This window comes from Toxotes jaculatrix, chromosome 13, assembly GCF_017976425.1.
Source record: "Toxotes jaculatrix isolate fToxJac2 chromosome 13, fToxJac2.pri, whole genome shotgun sequence".
Taxonomy (NCBI): domain Eukaryota; kingdom Metazoa; phylum Chordata; class Actinopteri; family Toxotidae; genus Toxotes; species Toxotes jaculatrix.
In genome coordinates, this window is record NC_054406.1 from 21,583,623 (window position 1) to 21,608,279 (window position 24,657).

General features: G+C 39.6%; 1 protein-coding gene across 1 annotated transcript; it reads right to left on the bottom strand.

Moving 5' to 3' along the window:
* Nucleotides 1-17,599: 17,599 nt before the first annotated feature.
* tmem200b (transmembrane protein 200B) lies at nucleotides 17,600-19,291 on the bottom strand. The gene has a single exon (XM_041053783.1). The coding sequence runs from the start codon at nucleotides 19,289-19,291 to the stop codon at nucleotides 18,035-18,037; it is 1,257 nt and encodes a 418-aa protein (XP_040909717.1). The 3' UTR covers nucleotides 17,600-18,034.
* Nucleotides 19,292-24,657: the final 5,366 nt, after the last annotated feature.

Below are 24,657 nucleotides of genomic sequence, written 5' to 3' on the forward strand. Positions count from 1 at the left end.
TTGAGGCCATACTAAAGTATGACTTTTTTTTGGCCGATTTTGACGCCATACTAAACTATGACGTTTTTTATGACATTTTGAGGCCATACTAAAGTATGACTTATACTATGACATTTTTTATGACATGTTGAGGCCATACTAAAGTATGACTTTTTTTGGCCGATTTTGACACCATACTATACTATGACCTTTTTTGGCACTTTTTGAGGCCATACTAAAGTATGACTTTATTTGGCCGATTTTGACGCCATACTATACTATGACGTTTTTTGGCACTTTTTGAGGCCATACTAAACTATCACTTTTTTTGGCCGATTTTGACGCCATACTAAACTATGACGTTTTTTATGACATTGTGAGGCCATACTAAAGTATGACTTATACTATGACATTTTTTATGACATGTTGAGGCCATACTAAAGTATGACTTTTTTTGGCCGATTTTGACACCATACTATACTATGACCTTTTTTGGCTGATTTTGACGCCATACTATACTATGACGTTTTTTATGACATTTTGAGGCCATACTAAAGTATGACTTTTTTTGGCCGATTTTGACGCCATACTATACTATGACGTTTTTTATGACATTTTGAGGCCATAATAAAGTATGACTTTTTTTGGCCGATTTTGACGCCATACTATACTATGACGTTTTTTGGCACTTTTTGAGGCCATACTAAAGCATGAATTTTTTTGGCCGATTTTGACGCCATACTATACTATGACGTTTTTTGGCAATTTTTGAGGCCATACTAAAGTATGACTTTTTTTTGGCCGATTTTGACGCCATACTAAACTATGACGTTTTTTATGACATTTTGAGGCCATACTAAAGTATGACTTATACTATGACATTTTTTATGACATGTTGAGGCCATACTAAAGTATGACTTTTTTTGGCCGATTTTGACACCATACTATACTATGACCTTTTTTGGCACTTTTTGAGGCCATACTAAAGTATGACTTTATTTGGCCGATTTTGACGCCATACTATACTATGACGTTTTTTGGCACTTTTTGAGGCCATACTAAACTATCACTTTTTTTGGCCGATTTTGACGCCATACTAAACTATGACGTTTTTTATGACATTGTGAGGCCATACTAAAGTATGACTTATACTATGACATTTTTTATGACATGTTGAGGCCATACTAAAGTATGACTTTTTTTGGCCGATTTTGACACCATACTATACTATGACCTTTTTTGGCTGATTTTGACGCCATACTATACTATGACGTTTTTTGGCACTTTTTGAGGCCATACTAAAGTATGACTTTTTTTGGCCGATTTTCACGCCATACTATACTATGACGTTTTTTATGACATTTTGAGGCCATACTAAAGTATGACTTTTTTTGGCCGATTTTGACGCCATACTATACTATGACGTTTTTTGGCACTTTTTGAGGCCATACTAAAGTATGACTTTTTTTGGCCGATTTTGACGCCATACTAAACTATGACGTTTTTTATGACATTTTGAGGCCATACTAAAGTATGACTTATACTATGACATTTTTTATGACATGTTGAGGCCATACTAAAGTATGACTTTTTTTGGCCGATTTTGACACCATACTATACTATGACCTTTTTTGGCTGATTTTGACGCCATACTATACTATGACGTTTTTTGGCACTTTTTGAGGCCATACTAAAGTATGACTTTATTTGGCCGATTTTGACGCCATACTATACTATGACGTTTTTTGGCACTTTTTGAGGCCATACTAAAGTATGACTTTTTTTGGCCGATTTTGACGCCATACTATACTATGACGTTTTTTGGCACTTTTTGAGCCCATACTAAAGTATGACTTATACTATGACATTTTTTATGACATGTTGAGGCCATACTAAAGTATGACTTTTTTTGGCCGATTTTGACGCCATACTATACTATGACCTTTTTTGGCACTTTTTGAGGCCATACTATACTATGACGTTTTTTGGCACTTTTTGAGGCCATACTAAAGTATGACTTTTTTTGGCCGATTTTGACGCCATACTATACTATGACGTTTTTTGGCACTTTTTGAGGCCATACTAAAGTATGACTTTATTTGGCCGATTTTGACGCCATACTATACTATGACGTTTTTTGGCACTTTTTGAGGTCATACTAATATATGACTTTTTTTGGCCGATTTTGACGCCATACTATACTATGACGTTTTTTGGCACTTTTTCAGGCCATACTAAAGTATGACTTTTTTTGGCCGATTTTGACGCCATACTATACTATGACCTTTTTTGGCACTTTTTGAGGCCATACTAAAGTATGACTTTTTTTGGCCGATTTTGACGCCATACTATACTATGACGTTTTTTGGCACTTTTTGAGGCCATACTAAAGTATGACTTTTTTTGGCCGATTTTGACGCCATACTAAAGTATGACTTTTTTTGGCCGATTTCGACGCCATACTATACTATGACTTTTTTGGCACTTTTCGAGGCCATACTAAAGCTTGACTTTTTTTGGCCGATTTTGACGCCATACTATACTATGACCTTTTTTGGCACTTTTTGAGGCCATACTAAAGTATGACTTTTTTTGGCCGATTTTGACGCCATACTATACTATGATGTTTTTTGGCACTTTTTGAGGCCATACTAAAGTATGACTTTTTTTGGCCGATTTTGACGCCATACTATACTATGACATTTTTTATGACATGTTGAGGCCATACTTAAGTATGACTTTTTTTGGCCGATTTTGAAGCCATACTATACTATGACCTTTTTTGGCACTTTTTGAGGCCATACTAAAGTATGACTTTTTTTGGCCGATTTTGACGCCATACTATACTATGACGTTTTTTGGCAATTTTTGAGGCCATACTAAAGTATGACTTTTTTTGGCAGATTTTGACGCCATACTATACTATGACGTTTTTTGGCACTTTTTGAGGCCATACTAAAGTATGACTTTATTTGGCCGATTTTGACGCCATACTATACTATGACGTTTTTTGGTACTTTTTGAGGTCATACTAATGTATGACTTTTTTTGGCCGATTTTGACGCCATACTATACTATGACGTTTTTTGGCACTTTTTCAGGCCATACTAAAGTATGACTTTTTTTGGCCGATTTTGACGCCATACTATACTATGACCTTTTTTGGCACTTTTTGAGGCCATACTATACTATGACGTTTTTTGGCACTTTTTGAGACCATACTAAAGTATGACTTATACTATGACATTTTTTATGACATGTTGAGGCCATACTAAAGTATGACTTTTTTTGGCCGATTTTGACACCATACTATACTATGACGTTTTTTGGCACTTTTTGAGGCCATACTAAAGTATGACTTTTTTTGGCCGATTTTGACGCCATACTAAAGTATGACTTTTTTAGGCCGATTTTGACGCCATACTATACTATGACGTTTTTTGGCACTTTTTGAGGCCATACTAAAGTATGACTTTTTTTGGCCGATTTTGACGCCATACTATACTATGACCTTTTTTGGCACTTTTTGAGGCCATACTATACTATGACGTTTTTTGGCACTTTTTGAGGCCATACTAAAGTATGACTTTTTTTGGCCGATTTTGACGCCATACTATACTATGACGTTTTTTGGCACTTTTTCAGGCCATACTAAAGTATGACTTTTTTTGGCCGATTTTGACGCCATACTAAAGTATGACTTTTTTTGGCCGATTTCGACGCCATACTATACTATGACTTTTTTGGCACTTTTCGAGGCCATACTAAAGTATGACTTTTTTTGGCCGATTTTGACGCCATACTATACTATGACGTTTTTTGGCAATTTTTGAGGCCATACTAAAGTATGACTTTTTTTTGGCCGATTTTGACGCCATACTAAACTATAACGTTTTTTATGACATTTTGAGGCCATACTAAAGTATGACTTATACTATGACATTTTTTATGACATGTTGAGGCCATACTAAAGTATGACTTTTTTTGGCCGATTTTGACACCATACTATACTATGACCTTTTTTGGCACTTTTTGAGGCCATACTAAAGTATGACTTTTTTTGGCCGATTTTGACGCCATACTAAACTATGACGTTTTTTATGACATTTTGAGGCCATACTAAAGTATGACTTTTTTTGGCCGATTTTGACGCCATACTAAAGTATGACGTTTTTTATGACATTTTGAGGCCATAATAAAGTATGACTTTTTTTGGCCGATTTTGACGCCATACTATACTATGACGTTTTTTGGCACTTTTTGAGGCCATACTAAAGTATAAATTTTTTTGGCCGATTTTGACGCCATACTATACTATGACATTTTTTGGCACTTTTTGAGGCCATACTAAAGTATGACTTTATTTGGCCGATTTTGACGCCATACTATACTATGACCTTTTTTGGCACTTTTTGAGGCCATACTAAAGTATGACTTTTTTTGGCTGATTTTGACGCCATACTATACTATGACCTTTTTTGGCACTTTTTGAGGCCATACTAAAGTATGACTTTTTTTGGCCGATTTTGACGCCATACTAAACTATGACGTTTTTTATGACATTTTGAGGCCATACTAAAGTATGACTTTTTTTGGCCGATTTTGACGCCATACTATACTATGACGTTTTTTATGACATTTTGAGGCCATAATAAAGTATGACTTTTTTTGGCCGATTTTGACGCCATACTATACTATGACGTTTTTTGGCACTTTTTGAGGCCATACTAAAGCATGAATTTTTTTGGCCGATTTTGACGCCATACTATACTATGACGTTTTTTGGCAATTTTTGAGGCCATACTAAAGTATGACTTTTTTTTGGCCGATTTTGACGCCATACTAAACTATGACGTTTTTTATGACATTTTGAGGCCATACTAAAGTATGACTTATACTATGACATTTTTTATGACATGTTGAGGCCATACTAAAGTATGACTTTTTTTGGCCGATTTTGACACCATACTATACTATGACCTTTTTTGGCACTTTTTGAGGCCATACTAAAGTATGACTTTATTTGGCCGATTTTGACGCCATACTATACTATGACGTTTTTTGGCACTTTTTGAGGCCATACTAAACTATCACTTTTTTTGGCCGATTTTGACGCCATACTAAACTATGACGTTTTTTATGACATTGTGAGGCCATACTAAAGTATGACTTATACTATGACATTTTTTATGACATGTTGAGGCCATACTAAAGTATGACTTTTTTTGGCCGATTTTGACACCATACTATACTATGACCTTTTTTGGCTGATTTTGACGCCATACTATACTATGACGTTTTTTGGCACTTTTTGAGGCCATACTAAAGTATGACTTTTTTTGGCCGATTTTCACGCCATACTATACTATGACGTTTTTTATGACATTTTGAGGCCATACTAAAGTATGACTTTTTTTGGCCGATTTTGACGCCATACTATACTATGACGTTTTTTGGCACTTTTTGAGGCCATACTAAAGTATGACTTTTTTTGGCCGATTTTGACGCCATACTAAACTATGACGTTTTTTATGACATTTTGAGGCCATACTAAAGTATGACTTATACTATGACATTTTTTATGACATGTTGAGGCCATACTAAAGTATGACTTTTTTTGGCCGATTTTGACACCATACTATACTATGACCTTTTTTGGCTGATTTTGACGCCATACTATACTATGACGTTTTTTGGCACTTTTTGAGGCCATACTAAAGTATGACTTTATTTGGCCGATTTTGACGCCATACTATACTATGACGTTTTTTGGCACTTTTTGAGGCCATACTAAAGTATGACTTTTTTTGGCCGATTTTGACGCCATACTATACTATGACGTTTTTTGGCACTTTTTGAGCCCATACTAAAGTATGACTTATACTATGACATTTTTTATGACATGTTGAGGCCATACTAAAGTATGACTTTTTTTGGCCGATTTTGACGCCATACTATACTATGACCTTTTTTGGCACTTTTTTAGGCCATACTATACTATGACGTTTTTTGGCACTTTTTGAGGCCATACTAAAGTATGACTTTTTTTGGCCAATTTTGACGCCATACTATACTATGACGTTTTTTGGCACTTTTTGAGGCCATACTAAAGTATGACTTTTTTTGGCCGATTTTGACGCCATACTAAAGTATGACCTTTTTTGGCCGATTTCGACGCCATACTATACTATGACTTTTTTGGCCGATTTTGACGCCATACTATACTATGACCTTTTTTGGCCGATTTTGACGCCATACTATACTATGACCTTTTTTGGCCGATTTTGACGCCATACTATATCATGACCTTTTTTGGCACTTTTCGAGGCCATACTAAAGCATGACTTTTTTTGGCCGATTTTGACGCCATACTATACTATGACGTTTTTTATGACTTTTTGAGGTCATACTAATATATGACTTTTTTTGGCCGATTTTGACGCCATACTATACTATGACGTTTTTTGGCACTTTTTGAGGCCATACTAAAGTATGACTTTTTTTGGCCGATTTTGACACCATACTATACTATGACATTTTTTATGACATGTTGAGGCCATACTTAAGTATGACTTTTTTTGGCCGATTTTGAAGCCATACTATACTATGACCTTTTTTGGCACTTTTTGAGGCCATACTAAAGTATGACTTTTTTTGGCCGATTTTGACGCCATACTATACTATGACGTTTTTTGGCAATTTTTGAGGCCATACTAAAGTATGACTTTTTTTGGCAGATTTTGACGCCATACTATACTATGACGTTTTTTGGCACTTTTTGAGGCCATACTAAAGTATGACTTTATTTGGCCGATTTTGACGCCATACTATACTATGACGTTTTTTGGCACTTTTTGAGGTCATACTAATATATGACTTTTTTTGGCCGATTTTGACGCCATACTATACTATGACGTTTTTTGGCACTTTTTCAGGCCATACTAAAGTATGACTTTTTTTGGCCGATTTTGACGCCATACTATACTATGACCTTTTTTGGCACTTTTTGAGGCCATACTATACTATGACGTTTTTTGGCACTTTTTGAGGCCATACTAAAGTATGACTTTTTTTGGCCGATTTTGACGCCATACTATACTATGACGTTTTTTGGCACTTTTTGAGGCCATACTAAAGTATGACTTTATTTGGCCGATTTTGACGCCATACTATACTATGACGTTTTTTGGCACTTTTTGAGGTCATACTAATATATGACTTTTTTTGGCCGATTTTGACGCCATACTATACTATGACGTTTTTTATGACATTTTGAGGCCTAAAAAAATGTTGACTTTTTTTGGCCGATTTTGACGCCATACTAAACTATGACGTTTTTTATGACATTTTGAGGCCATACTAAAGTATGACTTATACTATGACATTTTTTATGACATGTTGAGGCCATACTAAAGTATGACTTTTTTTGGCCGATTTTGACGCCATACTATACTATGACGTTTTTTGGCACTTTTTGAGGCCATACTAAAGTATGACTTTTTTTGGCCGATTTTGACGCCATACTATACTATGACGTTTTTTATGACATTTTGAGGCCATACTAAAGTATGACTTTTTTTGGCCGATTTTGACGCCATACTATACTATGACCTATTTTGGCACTTTTTGAGGCCATACTAAAGTATGACTTTTTTTGGCCGATTTTGACGCCTTACTATACTATGACATTTTTTATGACATTTTGAGGCCTAAAAAAATGTTGACTTTTTTTGGCCGATTTTGACGCCTTACTATACTATGACGTTTTTTATGACATTTTGAGGTCATACTAAAGTATGACTTTTTTTAGCCGATTTTGATGCCTTATTTTACGATAACGTTTTTCATGACATTTGGAGGCCCAAAAAAAATTTTTTGGGCCACCAAGTCTACCTCTCTCTTTTGCACACACTCTATGTCTCTCTACCATCCACATTACCTTACTCTCTATCTCTCTCTCTCTCTCTCTTTCTCTCTCTCCCTACCTGTCTCTTTCTGTGTCTCTCTACCCTTCTCTTGTCCAACCCACATTCACTGACATCACAGCTTAATTACCCAATCAGAGGCAGGCCATTTTGTCACTGTCAAAGCCCTGGCCAATCAGCCCCTGTATGATAATTCACTTTCACAGTTTAGAAGTAAAAAGTGTGTTCAGCTTAGTACACTGGTTTTAAAACTGAAACACTTTCAATGTAAACTTGTGAACATGTTTTTCTCATTCAGAGATATTATGTGATATGTTCAACTTTGATACTTTGATGTTTACAACTTCATAAATATCAAATAAAGAGTTTCTGTGTTTCAGAATTTTAAGGTGGATTTTTTTGTGGCTGTTTTGTTGGGCGGGGTTTTTTTTTTTCCAGATAAAACAATGCATTTATAAAATGTAAAAAAAAATGTTATCACAGAAAAATATTGAAATAAGCACATTTTTAAACTGTAAACTCTATGCTTGATTCAGTATTTTACCATAAAAAAATGAGTTTGAACATTTAAAACACATTGTTTTACCAATGAAAACAACATGTTTCCATGTAAATTTTCAGGTAAAACTATGTTTTTTTTTTAATCTAAGAACATTTTGTGAGAGAGAGAGAGAGAGAGAGAGAGAGAGAGATGTGTGTGAGAGTGACAAGCTCTGTGCGTGTGTGTGTGAGCGAGTTGTGCTCTCTCTCTCTCTCTCTCTCTTTTTCACACACACTCTCTCTCCCAGAAAATCCTTTGAATTTCAGCAAGTTTACTCTCTCTCTTACACACACTCTATGTCTCTCTACCATTCACAGAAACATACTCTCTACCACTCTCTCTCTCTTTCTCTCTCTCCCTACCTCAGTCTCTTTCTATGTCTCTCTACCCTTCTCTTGTCCAACCCACATTCACTGACATCACAGCTTAATTGTCCAATCAGAGGCAGGCCATTTTGTCACTGTCAAAGCCCTGGCCAATCAGCCCCTGTATGATAATTCACTTTAACAGTTTATAAGTAAAAAGTGTGTTCAGCTTAGTACACTGGTTTTAAAACTGAAACACTTTCAATGTAAACTTGTGAACATGTTTTTCTCATTCAGAGATATTATGTGATATGTTCAACTTTGATATTTTCATGTTTACAACTTCATAAATATCAAATAAAGAGTTTCTGTGTTTCAAAATTTTAAGGTGGATTTTTTTGTGGCTGTTTTGTTGGGCGGGTTTTTTTTCCAGGTAAAACAATACATTTATAAAATGTAAAAAAAAATTTGATCACAGAAAAATATTGAAATAAGCACATTTTTAAACTGTAAACTCTATGCTTAATTCAGTATTTTACCATATAAAAAACAGTTTGAACATTTAAAACACATTGTTTTACCAATAAAAATAACATGTTTCCATGTGAATTTTCAGGTAAAACTATGTTTTTTTTTAAATCTAAGAACATTTTTTTTACAATAAAATATTGAAATAACCACATGTATTAACTGTAAAATCAACAGTATCAATACAATTTATTTCTGTAAATGGAGGAAACGTTTTACCATAATTTAACGGTGCTATTTCGGCAACCACAGCTGCCGGTACATTACTGTAAAAACAACATTTTTTTTTTTTACAGTGTAGGATGCAGTGTAACTATTAACATTGTTAACAGGTCTGTTTTTTTTCACACACACACACACACACAGTGACAAAATGGCCTGCCTCTGATTGGATAATTAAGCTGTGATGTCAGTGAATGTGGGTTGGACAAGAGAAGGGTAGAGAGACATAGAAAGAGACAGAGGTAGTGAGAGAGAGAAAGAGAGAGAGAGTGGTAGAGAGTATGTTTCTGTGAATGGTAGAGAGACATAGAGTGTGTGTAAGAGAGAGAGTAAACTTTCTGAAATTCAAAGGATTTTCTGGGAGAGAGAGTGTGTGTGAAAAAGAGAGAGAGAGAGAGAGAGAGATGTGAGTGAGAGTGACAAGCTCTGTGTGTGTGTGTGTGAGGGAGTTGTGGTCTCTCTCTCTCTCTCTCTCTCTCTCTCTCTCTCTCGCTCTCTCTTTTTCACACACACTCTCTCTCCCAGAAAATCCTTTGAATTTCAGAAAGTTTACTCTCTCTCTTACACACACTCTATGTCTCTCTACCATTCACAGAAACATACTCTCTACCACTCTCTCTCTCTTTCTCTCTCTCCCTACCTCAGTCTCTTTCTATGTCTCTCTACCCTTCTCTTGTCCAACCCACATTCACTGACATCACAGCTTAATGATCCAATCAGAGACAGGCCATTTTGTCACTGTCAAAGCCCTGGCCAATCAGCCCCTGTATGATAATTCACTTTAACAGTTTAGAAGTAAAAAGTGTGTTCAGCTTAGTACACTGGTTTTAAAACTGAAACACTTTCAATGTAAACTTGTGAACATGTTTTTCTCATTCAGAGATATTATGTGATATGTTCAACTTTGATATTTTCATGTTTACAACTTCATAAATATCAAATAAAAAGTTTCTGTGTTTCAAAATTTTAAGGTGGATTTTTTTGTGGCTGTTTTGTTGGGCGGGGTTTTTTTTCCAGGTAAAACAATACATTTATAAAATGTAAAAAAAAAAATTGATCACAGAAAAATATTGAAATAAGCACATTTTTAAACTGTAAACTCTATGCTTGATTCAGTATTTTACCATAAAAAAAGAGTTTGAACATTTAAAACACATTGTTTTACCAATAAAAATAACATGTTTCCATGTAAATTTTCAGGTAAAACTATGTTTTTTTAAAATCTAAGAACATTTTTTTTACAATAAAATATTGAAATAACCACATGTATTAACTGTAAAATCAACAGTATCAATACAATTTATTTCTGTAAATGGAGGAAATGTTTTACCATAATTTAACGGTGCTATTTCGGCAACCACAGCTGCCGGTACATTACTGTAAAAACAACATTTTTTTTTTACAGTGTAGGATGCAGTGTAACTATTAACGTTGTTAACAGGTCTGTTTTTTTTCACGCACACACACACAGTGACAACATGGCCTGCCTCTGATTGGATAATTAAGCTGTGATGTCAGTGAATGTGGGTTGGACAAGAGAAGGGTAGAGAGACATAGAAAGAGACTGAGGTAGGGAGAGAGAGAAAGAGAGAGAGAGTGGTAGAGAGTATGTTTCTGTGAATGGTAGAGAGACATAGAGTGTGTGTAAGAGAGAGAGTAAACTTTCTGAAATTCAAAGGATTTTCTGGGAGAGAGAGTGTGTGTGAAAAAGAGAGAGCGAGAGAGAGAGAGAGACCACAACTCCCTCACACACACACAGAGCTTGTCACTCTCACTCACATCTCTCTCTCTCTCTCTCTCTCTCTCTTTCACATATATTTATAAGTAAAAAGTGTGTTCAGCTTAGTACACTGGTTTTAAAACTGAAACACTTTCAATGTAAACTTGTGAACATGTTTTTCTCATTCAGAGATATTATGTGATATGTTCAACTTTGATATTTTCATGTTTACAACTTCATAAATATCAAATAAAGCGTTTCTGTGTTTAAAAATTTTAAGGTGGATTTTTTTGTGGCTGTTTTGTTGGGCGGGGTTTTTTTTTTCCAGATAAAACAATACATTTATAAAATGTAAAATAAAAATTTATCACAGAAAAATATTGAAATAAGCACATTTTTAAACTGTAAACTCTATGCTTGATTCAGTATTTTACCATAAAAAAAAGAGTTTGAACATTTAAAACACATTGTTTTACCAATAAAAATAACATGTGTCCATGTAAATTTTCAGGTAAAACTATGTTTTTTTTTAAATCTAAGAACATTTTTTTACAATAAAATATTGAAATAACCACATGTATTAACTGTAAAATCAACAGATGGCGGCGCGGACACACGCAGCGGCTGCTCTCCGTCCCAACGAGACAGTGTTTTCATGTTTTTTGTCGTGTCGATCATCGTGTTTTTGTTCGTCTGCGTCCTCGTTATGTTTATTTATGTTTATACTGTCTTTAATTATTTATCTTTTACCGTAACGCTGTGGGCCTAGGGAGCACTGCAATTTCAAAACCTGTGTATGACCTGTACATATGGTTTTGACAATAAAGTTGACTTTGACTTTGACAATTTATTACTGTAAATGGAGGAAATGTTTTACCATAATTTAACGGTGCTATTTCAAGAGAGAGAGAGAGAGAGAGAGAGAGAGAGAGAGAGAGAGAGAGATGTGTGTGAGAGTGACAAGCTCTGTGTGTGTGTGTGTGTGTGTGTGTGTGTGTGAGGGAGTTGTGGTCTCTCTCTCTCTCTCTCTCTCTCTCTCTCTCTCTCTCTCTCTCTCGTTTTACCAATAAAAACAACATGTTTCCATGTGAATTTTCAGGTAAAACTATGTTTTTTTTTAAATCTAAGAACATTTTGTGAGAGAGAGAGAGAGAGAGAGAGAGAGAGAGAGATGTGTGTGAGAGTGACAAGCTCTGTGCGTGTGTGTGTGAGCGAGTCGTGGTCTCTCTCTCTCTCTCTCTCTCTCTCTCTCTCTCGCTCTCTCTTTTTCACACACACTCTCTCTCCCAGAAAATCCTTTGAATTTCAGAAAGTTTACTCTCTCTCTTACACACACTCTATGTCTCTCTACCATTCACAGAAACATACTCTCTATCACTCTCTCTCTCTTTCTCTCTCTCCCTACCTCAGTCTCTTTCTATGTCTCTCTACCCTTCTCTTGTCCAACCCACATTCACTGACATCACAGCTTAATTGTCCAATCAGAGACAGGCCATTTTGTCACTGTCAAAGCCCTGGCCAATCAGCCCCTGTATGATAATTCACTTTAACAGTTTAGAAGTAAAAAGTGTGTTCAGCTTAGTACACTGGTTTTAAAACTGAAACACTTTCAATGTAAACTTGTGAACATGTTTTCTCATTCAGAGATATTATGTGATATGTTCAACTTTGATATTTTCATGTTTACAACTTCATAAAAATCAAATAAAGAGTTTCTGTGTTTCAAAATTTTAAGGTGGATTTTTTTGTGGCTGTTTTGTTGGGCGGGGTTTTTTTTTTCCAGGTAAAACAATACATTTATAAAATGTAAAAAACAAAAGTGTTATCACAGAAAAATATTGAAATAAGCACATTGTTAAACTGTAAACTCTATGCTTGATTCAGTATTTTACCATATAAAAAAGAGTTTGAACATTTAAAACACATTGTTTTACCAATAAAAATAACATGTTTCCATGTGAATTTTCAGGTAAAACTATGTTTTTTTTAATCTAAGAACATTTTGTGTGTGAGAGAGAGAGAGAGAGAGAGAGAGATGTGTGTGAGAGTGACAAGCTCTGTGTGTGTGTGTGTGTGTGTGTGTGTGTGTGTGAGGGAGTTGTGGTCTCTCTCTCTCTCTCTCTCTCTCTCTCTCGCTCTCTCTCTCTCTCTCTCTCTCTCTCTCTCTCTCTCTCTCACTCTCTCTCCCAAAATATCCTTTGAATTTCACCAAGTCTAACTCTCTCTCTTGAACACACTCTATGTCTCTCTACCATCCACATTACCTTACTCTCTATCACTCTCTCTCTCTTGCTCTTTCTCCCTACCTCTGTCTCTTTCTGTGTCTCTCTATCCTTCTCTTGTCCAACCCACATTCACTGACATCACAGCTTAATTGTCCAATCAGAGGCAGGCCATTTTGTCACTGTCAAAGCCCTGGCCAATCAGCCCCTGTATGATAATTCACTTTAACAGTTTAGAAGTAAACTTATTGGCCGATTTTGACGCCATACTATACTATGACGTTTTTTGGCACTTTTTGAGGTCATACTAAAGTATGACTTTTTTTGGCCGATTGTGACGCCATACTATACTATGACGTTTGTTATGACATTTTGAGGTCTTACTAAAATATGACTTTTATTGGCATATTTTGAAGCCTTAGTATACTAGTTTTTTTAGGCTGTAATGTTTGCTATTTAAACATGGGGGTAAATGGATAATTGCTCACTTCTGGAGCCAGCCCCCAGCGGCAGCCGAGAAACGCGAACGCATAAGTGATCCTCACTGCTGAAACCTATAACTCTTGCCTTGGTTACATTCTCCTCTGTGTCTCCTGCAGCTGCGAGGACACTGCTTCGGTACACTGATACTGCATTTTATAGGGTAAATAAAAAACCATTCTGACCCCCGGCCAGGAACAGACAAGCCGTTCGGGAAACCTCCCGATGGCCAGCCCGCCCCTCGCACACAGTATATATATTATCAGGAAGTCATCATGATCTAAAGGTGTAATTTCAAATTAAAGCACTAAGCTTCTTTTCACCACAAGAAAACAGAAGTTGTAAAATAAAATCCAAAGAATTCCAGGAGTTATTTTGGGATCCAACACATTTAATTAGGACATTTTGATGAGGATCTGCTGTTTAAACACCAAGATGCATGAAATGTGTACTTGAATCTGAGGTATGTTTCATTATCTTGAATTTAATCGGTCAGTGACATCAGCTCATTTCAGTTAACAGGAATCAGCTTAATGAATCAGGTGAATCGTTTAAACAGCACTTAAATCTGCTTTGGGAGAGATTTCAGAAGGTGTCACTGTGTAGTTAGAATAGGTTTAAGATGTTTCATCAGATTTAAATGGACTGCAATGAAAATGTGCTGCCTGTAAGGTAATCCCTCACGCTGAACATGCACATAGCGTATCTAATTTTATCATTCTCATGGTACTGCATTCAAACTGATACCAGAGTCTGTATATTACCAGCTAATGATAACTTTGACAGATTGGTTTCCACAATAAGAACAAATTCCTGATGGAAGATCAGGGGGAAAAAAAAACAAGTATTATGAAGTTCACACTGTGAAACACCCACGTACGTGTTGGAAACGTGTCGGCAGCGATGCGTGCATGCTTTGCAGGAAATGAGCTAAAACCTTCCAAACGCTGATGTGATCTTTTAAATAGATTTGGATGGCTGATTGATCGATGGGGGGGGGGGGGGGGGGGGGGGGGTGATAATACAAACTTGAGACGATGTGGAAATAATTATCCCTGCCCTTGCCCCATTTTAGAGATGCCACTGTTCCACTGATCCCTGCCTGCCAGACGCTGCTAATGCAACGGGTGTATTAGCTAATGGGCAGCAGGACGTTTCTGTGCCAGTGAAAAACAATCCTGGCTGCGACTTCATGAATCGATAGAGTCGTCACAGGAAGCTCTCTTTCCTAATTCTGCTCCGTCTTGGTCAGCAGCGTGGGGGAAAGCGCAGCAGATCTTAACTGAGAAAGACAGGAACGAGAGCTGATGTTTGGTTCAGAGGCTGTAAATTTCTAAGCCCCAGTGTTTTCACATCTGCACCTCCTCCTGCCCTCCTGCGGCCAAATAATCCTCTGCCTTTCTGTGCTTTAACTGCCAGAGGTCAGGAGGTCCCCCCCGCCCGCTCGCTTTATGAGCTGGTAGAAACCCAGAGGCCATCTTGTAAATGACCAATTAAAAAAATAAAAGAGATCGTGAGGGGGGCTGCGATACCTGCCCGGAAGGAACCATAAAATCTAATAAGAAGGGGGAACAATTTTAGAGCGTGGTGGAGAGGCTCTGCTGAAAGTGACTACAGCTGGGGAATTCCTCCCACCCCTGCCTGCGGCCTGCCACTCCACCCCAGCACTGCTTGAAAATCTCAGGCTGGTACTGTGGAGAAGGAGAGAGAGAGAGGGAAGAAAAAAAATCAATTTCTCACATTCTCATTCATCAGGTGATAAACTGAATGTGGGCCTCGATCTGGGTCCAAGATCCCAGCTGGATGTAAAATATGGATGGAATGCAAAGTCTCCTTCAGGGTGAGGAATGGGGGCCTTCAGCAGTGAGCACGGAGAGATGATTATATGCTGCATACATAACACAACCAGGTGTCGTTTACCTCGACAGCTTGAATAAATGAGACAACAGCAAACAGGAGCTGCTTTCTCTTTGCTTTATATTTGCACCAAAAGGCATCAACAACGTTGTTTCATTTGGTGGATGGACACAGCGTGAGACACAACCACTGATTGTTTTCCGTGGGACCGCTCATATTGCTTGGTATACATTTAAAACATAGAGTGTCACACGTGGCATACACAACAGGTAGCACAGACAGAGCAAACCAGAGAGAGAGAGACTGTTGATTCAAACAAGGAGGGGTTGCCTCTGCACATCTGCATGGGGTGGGGGTGGAGAGGGGTTAAGGAGCAAGGAGGGGAAGGAAGGAAGGAAGAGGGGGCCCATGAGACTCTGATTCATATTCTCTTTCCTCTATGACACAGACCCAGATGTATGCAGGAGCACTGATTACCCTCAGTAAATCTAACAGGAGCCTCACGCAGGCTCGCCGCCATCCATCCCATCCCATTTGATCAGAGGGTGTGTGTGTGGGGGGGGGAGGAAGGGGGGGACGTGCGTGGGCAGCAGGGCCTCCTCTCATAAATACAGGCCGCCTTCAGAAAGGAGAAAGATAAAACAGGAGACGACCAGGAGGAGGAGGACGAGGAGCTCCTGCTTTCGTAACAAGATCATATACCGGACACAACGACCAGGAGGAGGACAACAAAGAGAAAACCCCTTTCATTATTAAGGATAATTCCTTTTTTTTTTTTTAGTTTTCATGGTTTCAACCATAATTCTTACTGGTAAAAATAACACTCTAAACACCAAGTTAACCTGTAGCTGAGATCTGGGAAAACAAAACAGTGACATGGCTGGAAAGGAGAAGAGGAAGGTGAACAGTCAGAGGGTCGAACGGGTTTAATGTGGAAACAGTGTTTACTGCATTAGCAGTAATCTGTCCATGCACAGTAATAATGTGGTGCTGCACAGCTGTAATGACATGAAATTAATGTCATTACCAAATGTCAACTGCAATTTTAAAAACACATGTTGCTGTTAATGGGGGAATTTCCAGTTTTCACAAGAAGATGTCAAGAATTAAAAATAAGAAAACTAACTGCTGGACCAAGGTCATGACATGGATGACACAGAGGCATCGTTTATGGTCACTGACTCAGAGCTTTGTCCAGGAGCTGGTCTTCATATCTCCTCTCTTAGTATTTTATCTAATTTCATCTTTATCATTTATCTCTGTTTTCCGTTTTAAACCATACCTTGATTTCTGGTCTTTGAAATATTTGTTTTGAATTTTAAATTTTTATCCAACCTCTGGTGTTTACTCATGCCATATTTATGAGATTTCTGATAGCGTTTCCTCAGTTCCAGTTTTTATTAAGTCTCTTTTACACTGTTGATTATAGATGGATTTTGGACATGTGTGTGTGTGGGGGGGGGTTGGGGCCCTTAGTGAAAACAGACTCTGCCATCATGTTCCCAGGCCTCAGCAGCTAAGTTGGTGATTACTGTGTATCAATATTGTCCAAACATAAGAAAATAAGACCCATATTGTAATAAACCGGAATTACCCTTTAACTATCATTACTTCTTATACACATAAAACCAACAATGACATAACTCTGCATAAGTATTAAGATGTAACATACTGTACATCACTGCCATGCATTGCATTTGGAATAATATGGGACCTCAGCTGAGGCAAAAGTCCCATTTTGTTATGTACTAGTAGCATTTGACAAGAGCTGTCAGCACTTTTTGGGCTCAGGGGGTCCAGGTAGTTTGGTTCAGAAAAAAAAATAATACTGATTGCACATTGAACACAGTCCTCCATCCTCCTGCACCCTTGATATCTCTTCTTCATTTGGATTGTGCAGGCAGTGTCCTGGAAATAATAGGCAAATAGGCATTTTGGCACTGAGATCCAGGTTCATTTCTTGCCAAGTAAAGCCCAAGTAAAACAGTGTGTCCAATTGCTTTGCCCATCTCTGACAGCGCAGGATCTGCATATAGTTCATTCTCTTTCAATTATATAAACGTCTGCTAAATCCTGCTGAGCAAAAACCACAATCCCTGTGTGTCAATATTCCACTGGAGACTGAAAACAAGCTCAAGTTTTGGAAGATCCTTGTGAGAAATACTGTACTCCAAACGATCCAGGGCTCAGTTCCTCTCCACCTCACGTAAAATTTCAAACCAAAAATATATAGTGCAGTTGTTTTAATCCAACCATCACTGAAAAGGCCCAGAGCCAAAACTCTTATCCCACTGAGAACACTGCTGCTCTAACTGGTCCAGCAGTTTATCCACCGAGTCCTCTTTGTTTTCTAGTTTCAGGTATCGTCTTCCGCTGCCCAGGTCGAGCCGAGGCCAGCTTCGGTGAGTCTGCTCCTCAATGGCTTCCACAGTCTGCCCCAAGATGTCCACGCAAACCTGTGAACCAGCCTCTCTCCTCGCGACTATTAGCGGATTTACTTGACCCTCCTTTCCAGGTTTGTGGAGTCCTTCCTCCAGACACACACCGGTTTGGGCTACGTAAGGTTTAGTCCTGTAGCTCATGCTGTGGCAGCGCCTCGGCTGGGCGGCTGGGGTATCCACCTCGTCCACCCCCAGGGTGGACATGGAACTGGCAGACACCAGGCTGCTGTTGAGCTTGACGAATGGGACAGGCTGCATAATGAAGCTGGCTTTGCCCCTGTGCTCAGCACCCGGCTGTGTGATGAAGTCTGTCTGACTGGAGTTACATGAACTGGAGTGCGAGGAGCAGAGGGAAGGCGGAGGCTCTGATTTCTGGTGGTGGAGGGCTTCTGTCTGGAGAACAGCTTGCTGGTAGATGCCCTCCACGCTCTCCTCGTGGTCTGTGGGTTGTCTGGTCTGGAGCAGTGGCTCAGAGCTGGCCAGCTGCTGCAGACAGAGGATGTTGAGGTGGGCAGCTGGTAAACTGCTCACCCACTGGTAGTGTTTGGCCATCGAGTTGGCCGCTGCTATTTCTTTAAGGTCTGCTGAGGGCACAGCTGCAGACACAGAGCAGATAACGCTGCGCATCTGAGCCAGCAGCATCTGAGTCTCCCTGTCCCTGTTCTCATACAGGACAGTGTTGGCACAAATGAGGATGAAGAGTCCCACCCCCATGATGACAGGCCCCAGCAGCTTCATCCGTTCACTGTGAATGAGGCTGGCTGTGGACAGGAGGCCCTTAGCTCCCAGACTCCAACTAGAAGTCTGCGACTCAGAAATACTCTCCCCTTCTGCAGCCTCCAGGATGGACGACCTTGATATCCGGTAGGGCCAGTAACCTGCCACCGCAAGAGCGGTGCCAACGACCACTACGAGGACCCCCAGCACCAGGAAGGCTCCGGGCATGGAGCGGATGCGAAGCTTGCCTTGTATCACACTGTCCTTCTTCTTTCTGCCTCGTAAGGTGAAGCGAGACTTCCGTCGGCAGGAAGGCGACGTTTGTTTAACACCTCGGGCCTTCTGGGTCTTCATGGCACAGGTCGGTCCAGAGCTGTTGCTCCTGGTCACACCCTGTCAGGGGACTGATGGAGTGAGGACATTTCAAGAGTTAATGAAGCCAAATCCTTGTATCTACATGTTGCATCCATTCATTCAAACATCCATCTACTTAGCTTTTTCAGCTTCAGATTAATAGATCACAAACATATAACATGGATGGTTAATGTCTTGACTACAAGCACATAGTTACACCTTTTTATTTTAACCAGAGTTAGCTATTTCACCATCAAGTGTACAATTTGAACATTTCTGACTGGTGCCCCCTGATGGTAGTATCAAAAATGACAGTGTGGCAGGCAGCTATATGTATTGCTATGTATAGTCTTGAATTAAAAGACAGAGAGACCAGTCAGGGATGTTTGTGTTGTGTTTCTACTCCTGTTAAATACAGAAGACGAGACACAAGGTTTTACAGCTGATTAACTCTACCTTTGACGACCCCTTTGAGTGATCTGTTTGGACTAAATCCTAAACAAATATCATTGATCTTAAGGATCTGCAACCTGCTCTTGTCATTTGATGATAGTGCCATGAGGAAAAATGAGCTGGGCCTCAACTTTACTGATGAGTTGTGATATTTGGAGACCCCAAGGACTAGAGCTCGGTCACTTCCAGTTAGACATTTAACAATTCACATCTTTATGACTGTCTCTCAATGGCTTTTTTTTTTCTAAAAGTGAAGAAGATTAAGTACAAGGTGATGGGCAGCTCTGAAAAAAGTCCTCAGGGAACAGTCAACTTCTAGAACTTTCTTCAGCTCACCAAAGGTCTCAGCACTGAATCAACCTTTTCAGCTCCCCCCGCTTTCTTTCTCTTTTCTCTTGTTTTATCATGACTCTACTGACAGGGAGAGTTTGTGTGCTGTGTAAAGGAGTATGACGACGACTGATGATATTCTGAGGGTGAGCAAAAGGGTGGGAAGAAACTGTAAGGATATAGGACAACAATCGGGGGGCATCAGAATTATGCTGTTAGATCTTTTTCCTCTTTGAAACATTTTGATATAATTGGATTTCAGTGTCTTTATTCCTCAACAGAGAAGCTAAAACTAAAAAGCAAGCAACATTTTTTAAGAAACTTACCAAACACTGTTTGCACCTTTAATTCTGCTTTATAGTTCAGTTTCTAAAATTTGACCCTCATAGAATCAAGACAACACCAAGTAGATGTGTTAAGATATATTGGACCATTTCATACATTTATTATATACCAGAGGTAATCATCGATTCTTTCTTACCAGGCAGATTTTTCTCAACTTGTTGGATATTTTCCTCAATAACAACTCAGGTCTTGTGATTTCCTTGCTGTGTCTCAGTATCAGAATCTAACCTCAGTATCTACCCCAGTGTGCAGCCAAAGTCTTGAGAAAGTATTTGTCGCCCCTGGTCGAGCTTCAGAGCGTCTGAGATAGATACGTCAAATACTTTCCTTCTGAAATGCCTTTTATCTGTCATCGTGACAGCTTTGACTTTACATACAGACGCCTGGAATCCAGACACATTTAGCCCTGCCTTAACCTACTTTGGTCACACATTAGTCCATGGTTGTTTACCATGCACAGCCCCTTTTCAAAGTTAATCACGACTGAAAATAATTAGAGTGAAAGCTCCTCAGACCGTTCCAATCCCTCCACGTCTGCGGGGAGCTTGTAAAATTCAATGAGGTACAAACAAAAGTAGAGAAACTCTTGCACATGTGTTGTTCTTCTTGAGTTCTCACATGGCCATAAACAAAGCAGAGTGAAATGGAAAAACTGCTAAAAAAAAAAAAAAAACACTCTGACTGCAATTACAGCAAGGTCCTGAGCATTTTACAGCGAGGGCAAAATGTTCTCACTGTGCTGACTGTCAGACACCTCGCAGCTTTGTTGTTTCTCTTCCTTATTGTGGACAGATGAGGCTCGGCCTCATCGCACATCCTCACAGCTGGGTTTGACGGCGGACGACTCTGTAACCTTCAAAGTTCAAAGCGGAACTCTGACTAGTTTTTTGGCAGCACCATCAGAGCCATCTGAGCATACTGATCAGGAAGGCTTGCTCTGTGCTTGGGGGACACTTTTCTAGAAACCAAAGAGTTAGTCGTGGACATCATGGAGAACGCGTCACATTCCCTCCACGAAGGGCACGCAGGACCCGTTCTGCGACAAGGAACACTACAGGAAGTCATTCCTGCCAGCTGCCATCAGTCTGTCCAGTGACCCTCCTCTGTGTGGGGAGAGGGGGACTCTCTCCCTGTTACAATAGTTTTTCCTTGTAAGAGAACAAACTGACATTAAGCATCACAGCATCACATCTGTTATATATATCAGATTAATCCGATCTTTCATGGTTTCCTGTTCTATATCCACCCAACTTGCACCAATGTGCCATGTATTAAAGTTTATCTAGGTGCATGTTCTACAGGTTCCAAACAGGTTCACTGGTGACTCTAAATTGCCAGCTAACATGTCTGACGGATTTTGTTTGGTGCTCTGGGGGTACTGAGGTTGTCCACCGGTCACAACCAGCCGTGACATTACAGGTGGCTTCCATTGGTAAAGTCCTAAAACAAAGACAATACAATGGCTTATGACGATAAAGGGGACATGCACTTGTTTCTCAGCCTTGGGTCTGAGGAACCTCAGTGGGGATGATTAGATCACAACCCCTGGTTATGTGATCACAGCTGTGCCGTCTCTACAACAAGTATACAAACTCCAGAGAGAGACAGAGATGCAGTTAAAAGTTCCCGAAAAAACACAAGCACGTCCACCCTGAGTTAAGATTATCTGGTCAAACTACGATTTTCAAGGTCAAGAATGAACCTTCTAATCACTGGGCAGCATTTCAGTCTTTTAGACACAAACTGAATTGTATCCACCAAAACTATCACATACAGACACTGATACTGTGACTGAAGTGTCTCTCCTAATCATTTGTATCACTTGTATGAAAAATTGGCTTCTCCCCCCCATCTCCCTGTGACAGTAAATCCAAAACTGAGGTGAAGACATCAGCAGATGAATCAAAATTGAAAGATGCCTGAGTTTGACTCATGAGATTTGAGATTTGGTTTTTAGAATCAGAAATCTTAACTGATCTGATCTGATCTGAGTTACATCTCAGCATAACCAGTAAGAATGACCAGTATGTTATTAATATTTCATTCTGGATCATGCCTGCAGTTGCACAAACATGTCCACTGGAGGAATGATACAGAGTGGGCTGATTCACAGTGGACAGTAGAAGTTTCTGTCTGGTGGACTGAGGCTGTACCTGAGCGTAAACACACATCTGATCCAGGTGATGCCCGGACATCGAGGTTACTGTGGTCTGATTATAGATTCCAGGGGGGATGATGGGACACCCCAGAGAACGGGGCGCGCTGGAACGCACTTTAATCGAATATCAGCTCGATTAAAGGTCCTGTCTGGCACAGACAGAGTGCATCCAGTCTTTTATAGACCCACCATTACTGTTTCATCTGCTGTTCTTTTTTTTCCCTGAGAAGCCACAAGTTGTGCCTCGTGATGGGAATAGACAAAGTGCACGGACATAATTCTGTATGATAAGCTCACAGCGGGGGCGTGGACGGGTGGAGCCATACCTCCTCACTGAAGCACAATGAAACCATCTAAATCATTCTCACTGAGGGATTCGGTTAGGAGAAAAAACAGGAGGAACGAAGCGTTTTATCTTTACCTTAAATCCGTGCCGTGCCGCACCGCGCTGTGCCGCGCCGGACTATCTCCTCTAAAACTGTGTCTGCTGTGTGGAGGTTACAGACAGACAGGAATGTGTCTGACTGACCGTGCTGCTGCATTCCTCACCGACACCAGCACACCACACACACATATACACAAAATCACAGTAATAACTGAGTGCGTTTGGCTCAGCTGCTCAGACTGCAGCACTCTCCGCTAAACCACAGCAGGGTAGATGAATTTACAGGATCCTGTGGTCTGTCCAAAAGTGACTTTTTGGAAACTTGCCTGTATTTGTCCGATCCTGTTGCAGCTTGTTCATAGTTTGAAGACGCGTAACATCCCGATCAAGGTCTCCGGACTGATGCAGCCTGTTGTTCCGATAGATTCGCAGGCAGGCAGGCAGGCAGGCAGGGGACTGGGGAAGGACGCAGCGCAGTCTTCTGAGCAACTCCTGCGGGTTGGTCTCAGCTCATCATGAGGACAATGCAATCCAGCAGAGAGCCCAGCCCCAGCAGCTCCCCACTCCGCTCTGCACCGCAACGCTCAGCGCTCGTCGCTCCGCACGCTGCCGCTTCCTGTCAAGCGAGCAGCAACTAGTACCTCCGCTTCAGAAAACAGGGTTGTTTTTCAAAATAAAAGTATTCAAGGAGCCACAAAGCCTGCAAAGCCAGTCAGATATGTCTGAAATATCCTGGACCTATGTCAGTGGACTACAATTGCTCAACAACAGGGCTAGAGCCAGGGTTTCTGTGACACTAAATCACTGCATACAACAACCAGAGTCAGAAGACACAGATGCGGCTATTTGTCTCCACCTAGTGGATGACAAGTGATTTCACAAAGCGTGAAACTCTCACACTTAGTAAACCAGAAGTGATTCAGTGTAAATTCAACATCTATTTGTATCTGTTGTATTGGTTTCACTTTGTTTCTGATATTTCTTGTCCTGTGTCCTAAGGTCTACTGTTTCACATGCACCTAACAAAAAAAATATAACATTTAACCAAGCAAGAAAATGAATACGATGCACATATGATGGCGACAGGCAACAGAGGCTACATCCACATTAAAATCATAAAAAAGCAGATTCATGGGTAAATCTGGATCCAGATACCAGATTTGAAGATCTGGAGCTGGATGTTTGAAGTGACCCAGAGGAAACGTCTCACCCTGAACTCAAACACAGAAACTCTCAGCTCTTTACTAGTGATCAATTAAGCTGAAGGAAAGAAGCTTTTGACAACTGTAGTCCTGTTGACTTGAGGGGTTACTCTTAATAAGCTGCACTTTATCCAGTTTGGGTTTAAGGATTTATTGCTATAGCAACAGCTCCAGATGTGTGAGTTAATCCCAAATTATTTCCGTATGAAGAAAAGGACCCTGGAAACAAAACAATACTTGTGTTTTTGGTGACTCACTATTACTAGAGACACGGACCCGACCAGGGGACGTAGAATGTGACAGCAAACTAAAACATATGGAGTCAGAGTAATATGAGCCCCAAATTATGTAATCACATAAAGTGGGGCTTTGATGACACTGACACGAACCTGAATGAGGTCAGCTGGTTGGATAGTGGTATAAAAGTGACGTCTGAGAGTTGGTTATTTTTTGGTTTGGTTAATATTGACATAAAATTAGTTTTTAAGATGTT

Coding starts and splice junctions, on each gene's coding strand:
- tmem200b (XM_041053783.1), bottom strand. CDS start 19,291: ATGAAGACCCAGAAGGCCCGAGGTGTTAAACAAACGTCGCCTTCCTGC.